This window comes from Cottoperca gobio, chromosome 13 (assembly GCF_900634415.1).
Source record: "Cottoperca gobio chromosome 13, fCotGob3.1, whole genome shotgun sequence".
Taxonomy (NCBI): Eukaryota; Metazoa; Chordata; class Actinopteri; order Perciformes; family Bovichtidae; genus Cottoperca; species Cottoperca gobio.
In genome coordinates this window covers 17,929,890-17,945,691 of record NC_041367.1, presented here as the reverse complement: position 1 = coordinate 17,945,691, position 15,802 = coordinate 17,929,890, and the positions used below count along the sequence as shown (strand labels likewise).

At 41.2% G+C, this 15,802-nt stretch overlaps 1 protein-coding gene across 1 annotated transcript in view; it reads right to left on the bottom strand.

The window, feature by feature from the left end:
- Nucleotides 1-15,802, bottom strand: part of tenm4 (teneurin transmembrane protein 4) — a 141,786-nt gene that overhangs the window by 30,217 nt on the left and 95,767 nt on the right. Inside the window, 7 exon segments of the mRNA XM_029445930.1 lie at nt 2,163-2,183; nt 2,549-2,798; nt 5,319-5,462; nt 5,566-5,833; nt 7,280-7,541; nt 10,947-11,066; nt 14,976-15,192. Of these exon segments, the coding sequence (XP_029301790.1) occupies nt 2,163-2,183; nt 2,549-2,798; nt 5,319-5,462; nt 5,566-5,833; nt 7,280-7,541; nt 10,947-11,066; nt 14,976-15,192 (1,282 nt within the window).

Below are 15,802 nucleotides of genomic sequence, written 5' to 3'. Positions count from 1 at the left end.
TCTTCTGGTAAATTTACCACTTTCATTTAAGAGAATATCCAATATTTATTTCCCTGTAAAATGTACGTTTTTAATTTTGCTGGTGTACTAATGTATTAATCCAATAAATAATTTAAAACCTTCAAATGCAAAACATTTGCTGGTTCCGGCTTTACAAATACGATTATTTGCTGCTTTTCCCTGGTGTTGTTGAGCAGTGTAGTGTTTAGCTCCACCTTAAAGATGACCAGATTTATCAGGGCAGGATACAGCACAGTTCTGCCAGACCTGATAAGCATTACAGAGAAACCTGTCAGCAGGGTGTCATTCAAAGTGGATTAAGATAGAATTTCAACTATAACCTTGAGGGTCTTTTAGGGTTTATTGTTGGCACGACAGTGCCAAAGCTTATATTTTTAATAATACAACAAGAAGAAAGACCAGTGGGTCCGTGGTATTGTCAACTCCGGTACATACTTTTAAATGACAATTGACCTTCAATGAATCAGTGATGACAGCACACTCAGCAAACCTCAGGCACACATGTCACAAACAGCCGTCTGACCAAATTGACTGATATTTTGGTCTACAGTACATTCCAGGTACAACTGGCTTAGAAAAAATTACTGCTGTCTTAGAGTGGGTCAGTAGCAAGCCTCAATAACTGGATTCTACTTTGCATTCTATCTGCCATGTGCAATCAGCTGATACCTTATCAGCTCCCAGTAGCATGTAGAACCGTGTTTGTCCCCCATAGTGTTTGAAACTAGAGGCGTTATTCCCTGACCTTGAGCTATAGCCATATACTCCATCTATATTCACTGACAACATCTAGTTTGTAGAAGATAATTGGATTTCGCTGCATGCTGGTGCGGCAATGGAGGGAGCATGGTTGGAGTGGATGGGGACATCCTTAGTAGGGGGTCAATGAACATTGCAGTGAGATCACCCCGCTCCCAATCCTATCGCTAGCTCACACATAAACAGTGGGCAGCCACCCGTTTTATACAGACACATGCTGCGTTTTCCTACATAAATCTACCTTTTTAACATACAAATGTGTTACTGAGAACAAAGAGACAGAGCTTTGACGTTTCTTTAGATTTGCTCCAGCAAACCAGCATGAGTGTGTACGAGATGTGTAAGTTAGTGTTTGTACGGACGTTTTTGTTCTGCACAAAGACATTAGAGATACAAAGACTGACAAAAGATATAAAAGCTTCTAAGTGTTTTGTTGATGTGGTCATTCTTGAAAATAGAGGCCAGTGACCAGCGTCCCCTGGCTTTTCATCCCCACTTTGACTACATGGTCGCTAGTTGAAGTCATGACCCCCTGATAGAAAATCCATCAATAGCCCTTTGCCTGAGACATGGTATCTAACGACAGCATGTCCGGGATTTTCCTCACCGCCTCCTGACAAGGACAATTATGTCTTTGTAGCTTAAGCCACTGATACAATCTACACTAAGTTGCTATTTATTAGTCTCACCTATAAACAATTTATAAAAATGATCGAAATAGACTTTCTATAGAAACTGTCAGGAAGGTGTTGATACCATTCTGTGATCATGATAACCTGTAGTATGCACTGCAATTGATCTGTATTTTATAACAACAAATAATCAGGGCAATTTTACTCTTCAACATAATTCAGCACCATAAACTACAATGACATTAATACCTCTCTGAAAAACAAAAGCAGAAAATGAAGTGTTTCATAAAGGTTGGATTTCTTATAGTGTGGTTTTGTTGAATTGCATGTAGCAAGGTGTCCTTAATAAACCCTAGCAATTCCACAACCATTTTAATTAAAGGGATACATTAGGCATAATACTGAATAACAAAATACTTTTATACATGTGATGGTCAATGTTATAGAGTGCCTCTACTGAGCCAACAATCAGCTGCATTTTCTCTTTACATTTACGCCTACAGATGCAAAAACACTGAAGTGAACAAGGCACTGAATCCAGAGATTAAGTAAGATCATAAACCAATAATAAACCTCTAAATCCACAGCTTTATGAAGATGAAAATTACGCAGCGATTCATTATTTTACGATATGATATTCTCGCTGCTCAAAAGTGCATGTCTAAAATTGTCTCAAAAGGGCACTTGGACATCAAGTATGTGGACTGTACCCTTTTCTATATTCATTCAAGCAAATACTGTAAGGCTTACCTATGCCTGAAGTCTTTATTTCTGTTTGCCAGGAGCAGCAGACAATTAGAGAAGAGAAAGGAGACAGTGGACATAATTAATTACAAGAGAATCATGAAAAAACATCATATTCCTTATCTACGAGTCAACCCTTCTTTGCTGACATTAAACAAAGAAATGAATCCTTTCCTCAAACGTCTTCTGTTAAGAACCCATTACATCCTCTTCAGCCCCTATCAGGGCCAAACTCCAGCTGATACAGGTGGATGAGATAGGCAGGACCATCAATCCTGGGCCTTTAGGGCTTTTCTGTCTATCTCAATCGACCTCAGTGGTTTATGACCTGTGTGCAAGCCCATCTGAGCTCATGGTCCTGAGTGAATGCTAGTAGGCTACTCCTCCGTTACCTGAGCTCCAGGACGCTGGTGACATTCCCCGTGGTGAAAATCCTCCTCACATAGTTAAAGTCGCCCACATACAGACTTCCATCTGAGCCACAGGCTAGAGCCACAGGGGCCAGCAGCTTGTTTCCTTCAGCAAGGCCATTACAGCTGGGGCAGGAGATGCTGCGCCTGCGCCCGTTCCCCATCACACTGCCGATTACGGGAGGCTGCTGGGAGATGAAGACGTTCTCCCCATTGCCCATGTGAAGAATACCTGATGGCACAGGAAGAAAAAAAGTAACACCTGCAACCTGTGTTGTTTAAGCAGAGTTTGAAGACTGTGCTCTATTTTCCTGAAAATAGGATGCAAGTGCAGACTAGTGGAGTGAAAACAGATGTGACCAATTGGTTATGGCTAATTTGGCTAATTTGGCAACCAGAGGTGGCCCTAAACAATAGGCAGTTAAATAAAATACTCTTATCTTCTTTACAAAGCACCAGTGTTTTTTTAATACACCAGGAAATGCATGATTACCCCACGAAAAAACTTCTTCCAGAGGCTTTTATTTATTGCGCAGTACACATAATGTGTTACCAATGGCAGATAATGTCCCAAGTTGGATTTTGTTTACCGAGGCACTTAAAATCCTGACTATGTGTAATACACAACCTTATCTTACAATAAATGCATATTCATACAGTTCAGATACAACTACACAAATATGTAATGTGTTACCATTAGTAACTGTTGACTTTACTGTTGAGTAACCTTTACCACAGCGATCACAAAGGTTGCACCCAATTTGTCATATTTAGGTATGTTTACATGCATACATCAATTCCCAAATTATTAATTCAATTCAGATTATTGCATTAGCTAACAGCTCCCAATTAATCCTGTTAACACAACAGGCATTTGATTTGATTATACAGCTTATAAAATACTGTTTGGATAAATAAAATAAATGCTACATTTACATGAAGGAGCTCAAGACTCATCCTGATGCTGCCGTCTACACCTGATGTAATCTGCATATAAACTTGGAATTTGCATAGAATAGCATTCCAGTCTGGTCTAGATGCGAAGAGGGCTGTTAAAATATGTTTGCAAATGTCAGAAAATGTAATCAATTGAATAAAATACCTATGATGCTTATGTGTGTGTAGCAATGTGCAGTGCTCATGTGGCAACTGTTTCTGCTGTGGGTAAGTAGGCAACTGCTTGCTAACACGTTACTGACGAGAATTTGGTAAACTGAGAGTATTCTAGTGCTATAACGCTGCGAGTCCCTGTCTCCTAGTGGCAGCTTATTGCAGTTTAAAAAGTATATTAGATGAATATATTAAGGTCTGTGTGTGCACCTTCTCCAAAACTGAAGCCATTAAAATTGCTCAGTGTCTCTGTGTTTTCAATAAACGGTGTCTATCATCTGTTTTGCGTATGGAAACACAGGCACAATGTCAAGCCAAAATGGGGACCAAAAAGGCCTTTGGCACAAGTGGAATACATTGGAGGAAGAAAATTACCACACAGGCACAATCACAAAAAAATTGACTTTCCCCGATTAAAAATGGCATTGTGCCTGCCTTTCTAACTCCACTGGCTTTGCACATGAATATAAATAGAGCCTTATGAGTATAGTTCATGTGCAGGCCTTCAGGCATGCACCCACACACACATTCATGCTATGTTTCCATTACTTTCCAATCTACTCTTGGAAAATATTCAAATATGTTAATGTAAAGATGTTCCTGCTGCCCAATCAATGTAATCATATTTGAAATTCAGCATCTGCCCGTCTACAGTAGATTTTACGTTTCTGATGGTGACCTGAATTCTTTGAGCAGCAAAACATTTGGTCTATTAGAAAAGATCAGCCAAGCATATCCTTTCTGGGAATTGATTTAATCTTAGGGGCTGCTGCTGGGAGTAGCAGACTGACAGCAATTAAATTAGGGATGATTCTAAAAATGCTGGGCATGAACAAGACATCGAGGTGCCAAAGAGGCGGATGGGGTGGAGGAACTGGCAGTGCAGGTGGTGAGGGGGCAAGTAGCAGCTCTTTCTCTCCCCTGGACAGCCCATTCAGACTCAGCAGGTTTAGTGTGACAGATAGAAGTGCCACCTTGCTGAGCACTTTTCATATAAGTATGGCTCATCTCCTCTGATGAGCCCTTCCAGACACAAACAGACTGTGAAACCTAACCAGTGACAGGTATGCCATAAGTTGCTCTCTCTTTATTCCTACTTCTGCCTTTCAGGAGTAATTTGCTGGCAATAAGAAAATTGACCCCCCTCACCTAAAAGTGGACAGCTGTAATAAAAAAGTCAGATTTATCTGATGCTTCATGACACTGCTAAATTGAAAAAGCCTCAAAATGCAACAGACAGGGAGGACAATTCAATGTTACACTAAAAGCATCATCTAAGGCACTGGACGGACAAAATGTCGGCAAAATGTATATAAAAGTATATTATTGATTACTAATAAGATTTAATTTAATAAAACTGAATATAAAAACCCTGCTAGTTAAATGAGACCCCCCCCCCCAATTGAAATCAAATTAAATTATTCTCTTTAGATTTGTAATTGTCCTGACGTGTAGAGTAGTAATCAAGTACAACTGCACTGGCACACAAGTATATTTACCTCACTGTGATTTTAAAACTCAACAATTTAATAAATAATGGGTTGAAATGTATATTTATATTTAGTATAAAATTATTGTTAAGTGTTCTAATGAACAAGTGGTTTAGAGTAAGAATTTTAAAAGGCATTATTAGTTGACTCACCACTCTGGATATTTAAAGCATGGTGCTTGTCAATAGTCCATCCTCCCAGTTTGGAGGCAATGGTTTCGTAGCCCTGAAGAACAGCAGTCCTCTTCTCCCACAGAATAAGGTCTGGACATGACTCATACTCAAAACCCACAGATACTAGGGAGAGAAGCGAAGATAAAACTAGCATTAGTGAACCACATGTGTTCTGGATAAAATTAAAAATAAATGTAGTATATGCAATATATACTTGATCACTTACCAAAAGCTTCAGACAAGCCATAGACCTTCTGGCTGTAAACATCAGCCTTGTCCCACACAAAGTCATACAAGAGGTTTGGGGCTGCAGGAAACCACTTTCTGAACAGCCTGCCCTCCACAGCCACCATGAGGTGAACCTTCATCAAGTTGAAAGGGATTGCGGAGTGGGAAAGGGTCACCCTCATTATTGACTTGTAACCTGGAGTCCTGCTACTTAAATATCCGAGGTTCATATATGCCCCTGGTATGGGGACTTCCTCCTGCAGAGACTATGGACAAAAAAAAACAAAGCTTATAAATGACAGAACGCAAACGTAAATCTTTAAGCTAGCTGGCAGGAATTGTAAATTCTAAAGAGCTTAGGAATCTATTTGCTTCAGTGTAAGTGTGTCAGGACTAATAACATGTCTCTGTGTGTCCTTTATTTCACGCAGATTATCAATTTGTCAATCCTTTGGTCAGTGGCCACTAAAACCTTTGTTCCATTTTTTTCACAGCCCTGCCTCCAACCAAATATATGGACCCATGGGAAGATTACAGCGTCAATTAGAGGACAATTATTTCCATGCGTTACAGGGAATCCAATGAAGGATTTCTTCATTATGTACTCCAGTGAGTATTTCATAATTGAATTAATAATAGCAAGTCCTTCATTAGGACAATAGTCTTCCCTGCAATCCATATGACTATGGCATTACTAGAGTGCCCTTGGACTCAGAGCTTGCACAGTCCGATAATATATAAAGTAATACAAGTTGGTTTAGTAAAATGTGGTGGCCTTGGGCGTTTCCACTAAGGTCAGACCTGTAACCTCTTGATGATACAACAGTAGGCCAGCAGACTTTGTACATTGTTCGTATTTAAGATCAAGGGTCGACAGCACTGGTTTGGTTGACCACCTCCTCTCTGCTTTAATTAAGTGACCTCTTGTTGCCTGTCTCCACAGTACAGAACAAGAAGGAAAGTAACGATTAAAAGAGCTAGCGACATTGGTCAGAGGACACGTCACTTATGACATGTTTCTTTTTAAATGTTCACAGAGAGTGGCCATGCTGGGTTAATTGATCAGAATTTCCTTTTATAAGGACAAGTATAAATTGGGTGATCTTACTGTCTGGTCGTCCTACAGCTCAAGGGATAGCAAAGACAAGGCTACTATAAATAGACAGGACTGCATAAGAAATTCACTGATATGCCATAAATCTTATGAAGCAAAGTCGGAGACAAAGTAATTAGAAGGGCACAGAGATGCCTGCAAGACATACAGTAGCCACACTATAACCTGCACACACACACCTGTGTAGGCTTTCAAAAACAAGACACATACACATGTGAACAGATATAACAATATATAAAGTCATGAAAGACAATAGGAAAACCTTTACAGTGGTACTTGTATGCCTAATGAATGTATGACTACAACCCAGGAGAAATTAAAAATGTCCGGGCTGTTTTCTGTGTGAGGTAATCATCATCACTCTGCACTGAGACAGTACAATGCACATTGTAAATCGCCCAAGTTCTGCAGACCAATTACACCAGAGAGATAAAATCACAGCACTGCCATGAGCCAGAGTTACTATTACACTTGTACTTGACGAACAGTCTTCAGGGGTCTACCCCAGATGTGTGTCATGAATCATTTGGAGGAGAGAGACCCATGTAGATCACAACCTGCAGGGCAGTGAAGAGGGTGGGGCGTGGGGGGTAATCACCTGGATTTCGGGTACGACGGTCCGCCTTTCGGCGCAGGAGCCAGCGAATGCGGTGAGCGGCGCTGGGGACACCATGGGGCTTGGCCTGGTGAAGCTGCTGAGGTCACAGCTAGGGATGTCATTCTCCTCATGCCGCATGACAATGGTATCCATGACAAAGAAGCGTCCCCATGGCAACCAGAGAGTGTGCTCCTGGGTGATGAATGGAGCGCGCTCAAAGTGCAGCGCTATGGCTATGCCCCCATTGGTCACCAAGTCAAAACTATAACACAGACATGCACAAAGTCAGAGAGGATGAATGTTTATTCAAATACAGTGAAAATGGATTATATATTTTTCAAATAAATACTGTGAAAATTCCCATTAGCAATGCATGTAATCTGTTGTGTGTCGAGGATTAAGCCATTCAACAATTTACTGTGAATATAATGACTATTTTCTAATTATGTGTAGTTATAACATCAAACCGTAGTAAATTCCATGTTTTATCAAAGAAAGGATGCTGTTTCACTATTTAGCATTATCTTTCAGGCACACACAGACTTAAAATACAATAGGATTAATCACAATGTTAGACGCACATCTCTTAATTCATGTCATAATCTGTAGATTTTCTTTGAAGAATGGAAAATAATAGATGCATGCTGTAAATCCAGGCAGTTTCACCCCCCATGTGTGTGTAATGCACTGCTCCTGTGCTCACATTTATATGTGAGAGAGAGAGAGGGAGAGATTTGTGCTGCAGGATGGAGGCAGCCGCCACTTCTCTATCGATCCCTTAGATGAAGGCTGTCCACTCCAACATCAGTCTAAAAGCCCTGCAATGCAATCCCATCTACTGTTGCATTTAAGGGCCTCTGCCTCTGGTCTGACTTGAGTGGGTCTCAGTGAACAGGCTGCACTCTGGCGATTTCATCATCTGTAACTGCTGCATGGTGACAACAGCATGACTACACCTGCGCTGGATTTATGCAGCTTTTGCCACTTCTGTCTAAGAGCCAATTACCACCTGGTCACCTACAGGCCCCTGGGACAAGGACTCATCCTCACACAGGAAGCCTCTTTTCCAAATTACAGGTAAAAAAGCAGGTCCAAATAGTGGCCTTTAAATTAGGTAACCTCCCTCTTGGTTTAAGACACTATAAATAATCTGCCCAGTCTAACTTCCCTTGAGGCTAAACATCTGATTGGCTGCGGCGATAAACCTTGTCTGGGTGTGAGTTTGTCCACAACCACAGATGCTGTGGAGCTGATGGGGGCTGTGACAGCCGTACCCTTGTGCTGCTGCGATCCGTCAGTAGCCGTACAACTGCAGCCGGGCAGTCTGCATGACATTTGGCAAGGCTAAGGCTACGTACGCTCAAAACACTTCTGGACAGATAGCCATGGGCAGCGTGGCCAATCGATGAAGGGATTCACTGGCTGTTATCAATCATGACAACACCCTTAAGCCATGTGACAAAACTTATAAAGCTACCTACAACTGCCTTGCTTGCCTGTGCCCTTAGGGAATGCATCAGGCTCAAAGAGTTAACCCTGCCAATGAACTTGGCGCGGCTCATACAAATTATAGGCAATCCTTTCTCAGCCAGTGTATACTTAGAATAAGCTAGACAGTATCTACTGGATGTTAAAGTGAATCAAGGATAAACAAGTTTTGTAGGAGTAAATAAGGACTGTATAGATGCTTAGGTAATAGGTGATGAGTGTAAACAGGAAAACAATTAACTACAAAAAAAACCATTTAATTAGATTGGCCTCTTTTACAAACTGTCAAGTGGTCAAGTGTATTCTGGATTACCGGTCCTTGCAAACCACGTAATAATGTAATAAGATGGAATCCATGTCAGTATTCTTCTCATTATTGGAGAAAAGCATAAAAGGGAACATGTGTGTCTCAATGTTCAGCCAGTCAGAACATGGCTACACAGCTGTAGAGAAACTAAGCTAAACCTCGTTTTTGTTTAGGCCAGAAAACATTTCAAGATAGTGGAAAAGGTAATTTAAAAGCTAAGCCCTTGGACAATAAAGAACACATCATAAAAATGAGTTGAGACAGCTTTCCAATTTCTAAGTGGCTGAACAGGTGCATTTCTGATTTCACGCTGCACTGAGGCAGTTTACAGTGATTGCAGGGGAGTTGCAGGAGACTGGGCATGTTTACAGGGGAACTTGGGAGATGGAGTAGTGTTTACACATAGAGCTTTTGCAAAAGGAAAAATGGAGTGATGCATAAGGAAAATGGGACACGCATAACTGGGAAAAAGAAGGAAGGATAGAGATGAGGGAAAGCCAGTGCAGTGGAAAGGACATGAGACCTGGGCTCAAGGAAAGTACAGGAAATAGTGAAAGAGTGGTGACCAGAAAGGAAAGGCTTAAGGGCAATGGGAGATTGGAGGATGAATAGCGTGAAGGGATAGAGTGCAGATGAAATAAGTGAGGAAGGTGAAGATGATGAGGTGGAGATGAAAGAATTTTGTAAAACTTGGAAACGAGGAGACTGACAAGAAGATGGAATGAAATGAGGAGAAGCAAGAATGATGAAAATCAAAGGTGCGGCAAAGATGTGGGCCTTTAGAGTATCAGTGACTGATAAAAGTGTCGGGAGGAAGTGGGGCTTGGAGAGCAAACACCAATTCATGCTGCGCTGTGATAGAGGGGCTTGGTTTGCCACAATGCCTTACTAAAACTACTGTGAGCGATAAGAGGGATTGTGGGTTGTGATTGTGTACTACTGTATGTGTATCTGTTCCAAAAATTATGTTCAGAAAAGAACAGAAAGTATAGAGACAATGTTACCCAGAATGTTTCACTCTGGCCTTTCTCTTTCACGCCAAGAAACACATCGAAACCAGTCTGAAGTTTTTGTCTGGATTTATCTGAGAAACTCTACTGGTGCCAAAGCAGCTTGCATAGAGTGGCTCAAAGAAAGCCAAACAGAGAACTTGGACTTTGCCCACTTGTTTCATTAAAACACTTTCTGGAAAGGGGTTCTAGAGGTACGATATTGAGTGTATTGACAGGGTTTCCTGTATCTTGCAGAGGCAAAATACGTGTAGAATTGTTCGAGGAAGATAGTGGTTATGATGTATGTCAATCTGTGCGTTTGCTTGTGTTCTTTTAAGGACACAGATTTAAATCAACCACACAACTAATTAAGGTGAGGGTTATTTTTTTCAACTATGACATCAAACTACAACAAAAGAGGAAACAGATGTAGGGCAAATTAATTGCAGGCCTAAACTTAAATGTCTCACTTAATTCTCTAAATCTTCCATTGTCAAATAAATAATGTCCATCTGCACATGTTTCATAGCCCCAGTGAGCTGCTTTGAATTGGCATATTTTATTCTTTCCCCTCCCTGCTGCTACTGAAGCATAACTTATGAGTGTACCAGAAGGGCTTTGTTTGATTTCTCTGGGAATTGAGCCGAGAACTCCAAAATTGGACCAAATGAAAGCACAAAGCAGATCAATGGCGGCACAGTTTGCAGTGGCAACTGTGTTTTTTCCTCCCGTCATTAGAATTCTGCACAGCTAAACAACAGTGTCTTTAATAATAGTATAAATATCATCATACTTAAGCAGCAGTTAGTGAAGTTTTACATTGCATCCATTGTTTCGGAGTGTGTGAGTTTGTGTGTGTGTTTTAATATAAGCATCTTACCTTCCATCCTGCCTAGTGATTGTGTAACCATAGGATGGGCTGTTGATGAAACTGATGTTGACGCCAACCAGCGGTGTCCCATCCGAGGTCACTACTTGTCCACGAATGACACAAGCATGTCTGCATAGGAGTGACAAAGACCAAGCACAGTTACAATGATGGAATACTTATCGAAAAGTGAAAGAAACATACAGTACGTATAGATGCTATCAAAAGGAAATACTGTACAAACAGCCATAACGGAAACAAAGCAACGCAACACTACAAAGTCTCTAAGGGGGTTTCTATCCAGAATAGAAGGATAATGAGATAAGGAAGCTTTACTTTGTTTTTGCTCTAATTAAAAAAGAGGATTTATCTTTTCCATTACAGAATTCAAGAGAGGGAAATAATAGGACTGCAGATTGCAAGACTTGCTTGGCTGGTTATCAAGACCTTGACAGATTTCCAGACTGACACCAGGTCTCCAGAAGCTGCATAAATTAGATCTGATCATCAGTCCCCACCAATCAATAATGGGAAGTCATCCAAATTCACCTTCTAATCTTACTGAACTGATGAGTTGAGACCTTGTTGTATCACGTCTCCTCTGTCCAATTCTGCCCGTGTCATTAGCAAGGCCCAACTCATGGTCAGCCATCGTTTCTGTCGTCGTTTGCAAAAAATCGGGTCCCCTAACAAATGCCTTACTGCCACTTCTTCATTAGACCATGGCTATTTTTAATACATTTGGGTCTTAAACACTGCCACGTACTGGAAACAATTAACACTAGCGTGTTAGTAGCTGCCCTCAGCATGTCCTTACCAGAGGCAAGATCATTCACCCCCCACTATCCTGGTCCCCAGAAACCCAATTTTATGTTAATCAGGCCAGGTCGCCTTCAGAAGACCTTGGCTGTCCACCACTGCACTGTAAACAAGCAAGGAGATACTGCTCTGAATTCTTGGACTCATACCCAAAGATCTATCTGGATGCATTTACAAAGAATTACTAGTAAAGTTAACCCAGCACTGGCCTGCCTGTCTACGATTAATCATTCATGCCGACAGTTTATTTTAGAGTCTTGTTTGAAGAGGCAATCATCCACATTTTCTTCAGATGGAGCTGGGTAAGTGGAACTATCTCCTTCCTGCTTCTGTGAACCACATGGGGAGATGATTCCTCGCTGTCAAGACAAATGATTTAAATATTGACATCAAATAGAAGAGAAAGAAGGAGAAGCAAAGGAAGCGTGAAGCGTTTGCTGCAGAAACTTACCCTCCATATGAGATTTCACTAGTCCGAGAGGATTCACAAAGTCAAAGGGGACTTCACAGTATCTCCAAACTCTAGTTTATCATACATCATCCACAGAGGGCAATGTGAGGACAAGCTATGAAAAATGAACTCAGTAGGAAATCATCTCTAGTTTATGTTTTTTAAAGAGGGAGTATTATGGATAACAAGACTTATTCTAGCTAAGTTTTGGGACTTTGCCATTGATGTTTCATGTAAGTTATGTTAACGCATGAAGCTGATGCCCCTCCTCGCTTCACTTACTTTTGACATGATTTTTGACTTGCACCATTCGAACAAGCTGTTCTGAATCAATGTCACAAATCTGGAAAATACTTGTGCGTGAAACTACACTGCTCTTTCAGACAAAATTAAATATGCATGCCAGACTTAAGTACAGAAGACTTTCAATGAGCAAGGCTTATAAATGGTACCATCGCTGCAGAAGCAACAAACACATCATTACCTACGCAAATTACTTGATTATAGGGTAATACATATGTCACTGCAGCCCTCTTTTCCCTTGCCTGTATGTTACCCAGCACACAAGTATAAAATGAAGGGACGTCAATAAGAAATTTTAGCTCTCCAAATATATAATGCTGCTAAAAGGGACAGCGCACACTGAGAAGAAAACAAACAAAACATTTTCTGACACTAATGCCCTAATGCTAATAAAAGAGTTATAAATAAAATAATAAAAGCGCAGCCTGTAAATGAAGCAAATGGCTTTTGCCTTGCTGTTATAAGCCAGCTATCAATCTTTTCTCAAATTGTTCCATGGACAAAGTCCCTGTTTACTATTCCAGTCAGCACCCGCTGCTGGGCCTCGACAGTCTCTTGTATTATGTGTCATGGTGGAGAGTCGAGACGTTTTATGCAGTGGCAGATGCTTTATTCAGTGGCACCTATGCAGCTTTTTGTGGTGAGAAACATCAGAAATAGCACTCCAACATGTCTAGTAGCATGAGGAAGCGGTTAATGAATCAATAAAAAGATGATCAGGTGACCAGGGTAGGCATATCAGGAAGATGCTGAGACTGTGCCTGTAAGGCTCATCTGAAGCCCAGAGCACCCTGTCATAACCGCTCATATCTGTCAGTGGGTGGGGAATGAATACCCAGCATGAATAATAGATTATCACTGATATTTTTAGGTGAGCCGAGGCCTCCAATCTTGCAGCTCATCTCTGGATTCTTGACTTTACTTATTTATGGCTGCATCTTCTTGTGAGAGAGACAGGAGTATTATTCAACCCTCTATGCCTCGTCCTCTGTCCAGTGAAGAACTGCAAAATGTTGAGTGGTTCTTGAAAGCCAGAAAAATGTCAATGAGGCAAAATGTCACAAAGTGTGTTACAAGTGCTTTTTCTAAAGTATCGGCTGACACTAGTTCAAGTTTGATGAAAGTTGATGTAATTCATAACGATATTTTTCCTTTTCTAACTGCAAACTGGGTGACTACTAATGGCCAATGACTAAGATATAAAAGAGCTGCATGCTGAATACAAAATTGTACGTATAAAAAAATGTTTTACTGCAAACAATGAGGTACGATTGGCAGCATGGGGGTAGCAAACAACACATTAGTAACACATCTCAACAAACAACCAATACTGAGATGTGTTGCACATTATACTAATGGAAATGATCCTTCTTAAGCAGGGACACTTTTGAAATCAATTATCCCTTCAAGAACAAAAAAAACGGCCCTGCTAGACTAAAAATAGTAATGTCTGAAACTACAACCCTCTGCCATCACTTTGAAAAAAAAGGAAAAAAGCCTCAAATAACAACTCCATGCTGTGAAGTTTGTTTGATTTTCTCTGCTGTTTTTGACACCATTTTATACAATTTTATCACAAGAGACAAAAATTTGAAATATTCTCAAGTTATTTTATTCTCAATTTATTTCTGTTCTGACTGTTGTCTGTTTGTTTCACAGGAGTATAATAAGCCAAGATGAGAGAGATCCATAAGCAAGTCGGATGCAAATAAGGTGACGCAGAATCACAAGCGATTAAAGATGAAAAGGGAAGGAGACAAAGGAAAAGAGTGGCAGGGGAGTGTTATGAGACTTTGACAGCCATCCTGCCTGATATGAATGCGCCTCAGATTCCATAGCTGGGGTGTCGTGGGCTCTGCCTCTGGGAGTGGGCCTCAGATGGATTACAGTAAAAGTAATCACAATACATGAATATGAGATGCCTTTCAAGCAAGGGAATGCTATTTGCCACATTCTATGTTGGTCTATCATCATCTGTCCATCATCCTTCTACCTATGCACGCCACCTGTCCCTGCCCATTTCTGCCTCCACTGCCGATAGTACAGACATTTGGGTTTGGGTTTAAACAAAGCGCAAACATTTTCTATCATCTGTCAGTGAAATAACCATAGCATTGTAATTGCAATGGTCTACATTAATAATGAAAGCCACTACTTTTATTTGTGCTTGCACCTGAAATGTCATTATTTAAAAAAAACTAAAGATGTTATCCATAATGCAAATTCAGACTAGATTGCTGTTTAATCCAATATAAATGTAAACAATCAAAGTCAAGCGTCCTGAGTAGCTGAATTACAATGTGAAACATATTAAATCCAGCAACTGACTCAACAGAATGAGTTTAATCTCACAAGAAACTAATGCATGAAAAAAAACCAATTTGACTCTCAGGAGAAAACCAGCCTTCGTCCTGTTGCAGAATGCAGCACCGCGTGTGTCTGGTGAGAGTAATGCACTAGTCACTCACTTGCCATCGAAGGGGTTGGCTCCAGGGATGATGTGGGTGCTGTCTCTGCCCACTAGGAAGTGCACCCGGTCAAAGAAAGTCTGCAGGTTGCTCTGTGCAGAGGACATCTGTGTCTCCTGGATGATATCCAGGGGGTCCGGGGAGCCAACACACAGAGGGGTGGTGTGACAGGTTGCCTGCAGACAGCAGTCTGGATCCATGCAGTCCACTAGGCCATCTGACAAGGTCAAACAAGTCCCACACACACTCTCTAATTAAACAACAGCCTGGACACACACCTGGCAAAAGAATCTAAGTGTATATGTATTTGAGTCATGTATTCATTGATTGCTGTTTTAATACATGATTAAAGCCACGTTATGTTCAGCTAGTCCTGGAGAACATTTGAAGGCCTCTAGAATTGCTTGTGGTTCTCTGTCTGTAATTTAGATGAAATTACACTAGACAGAAAGAGCTGCTGTGCAATGCACTTTACTTTGCTAAAGTGGGTCATTGGACTCGCTACCCTTTGCTTTCAGGGACCTATCTGGCCAGATGGGTGATAAAAATAAACCCTGCTGTCAGGAGTCAGTCAAATCCCCTAACAGCACCCCTTCTTTGCCAGTGAGAGCCCTGTAGTCGCTGCACGGTGATGGATGTGGACAAACAGTCCCTGCATGAATAAGGGATGCTAGCGGATAGCTCAAGCCCAAGATGAGGTCTGGAAGATAGGAAGTCACGTCTTCCACTTGGCCTCAAGAGTGGTGCAGCCCCTTGGCTGGCTCTGTGTGTGTGCCTCGAGGCTAGTTTAGAGGGCAGAGCAGGGACTTCTTCCTGGGGCCAGCGCA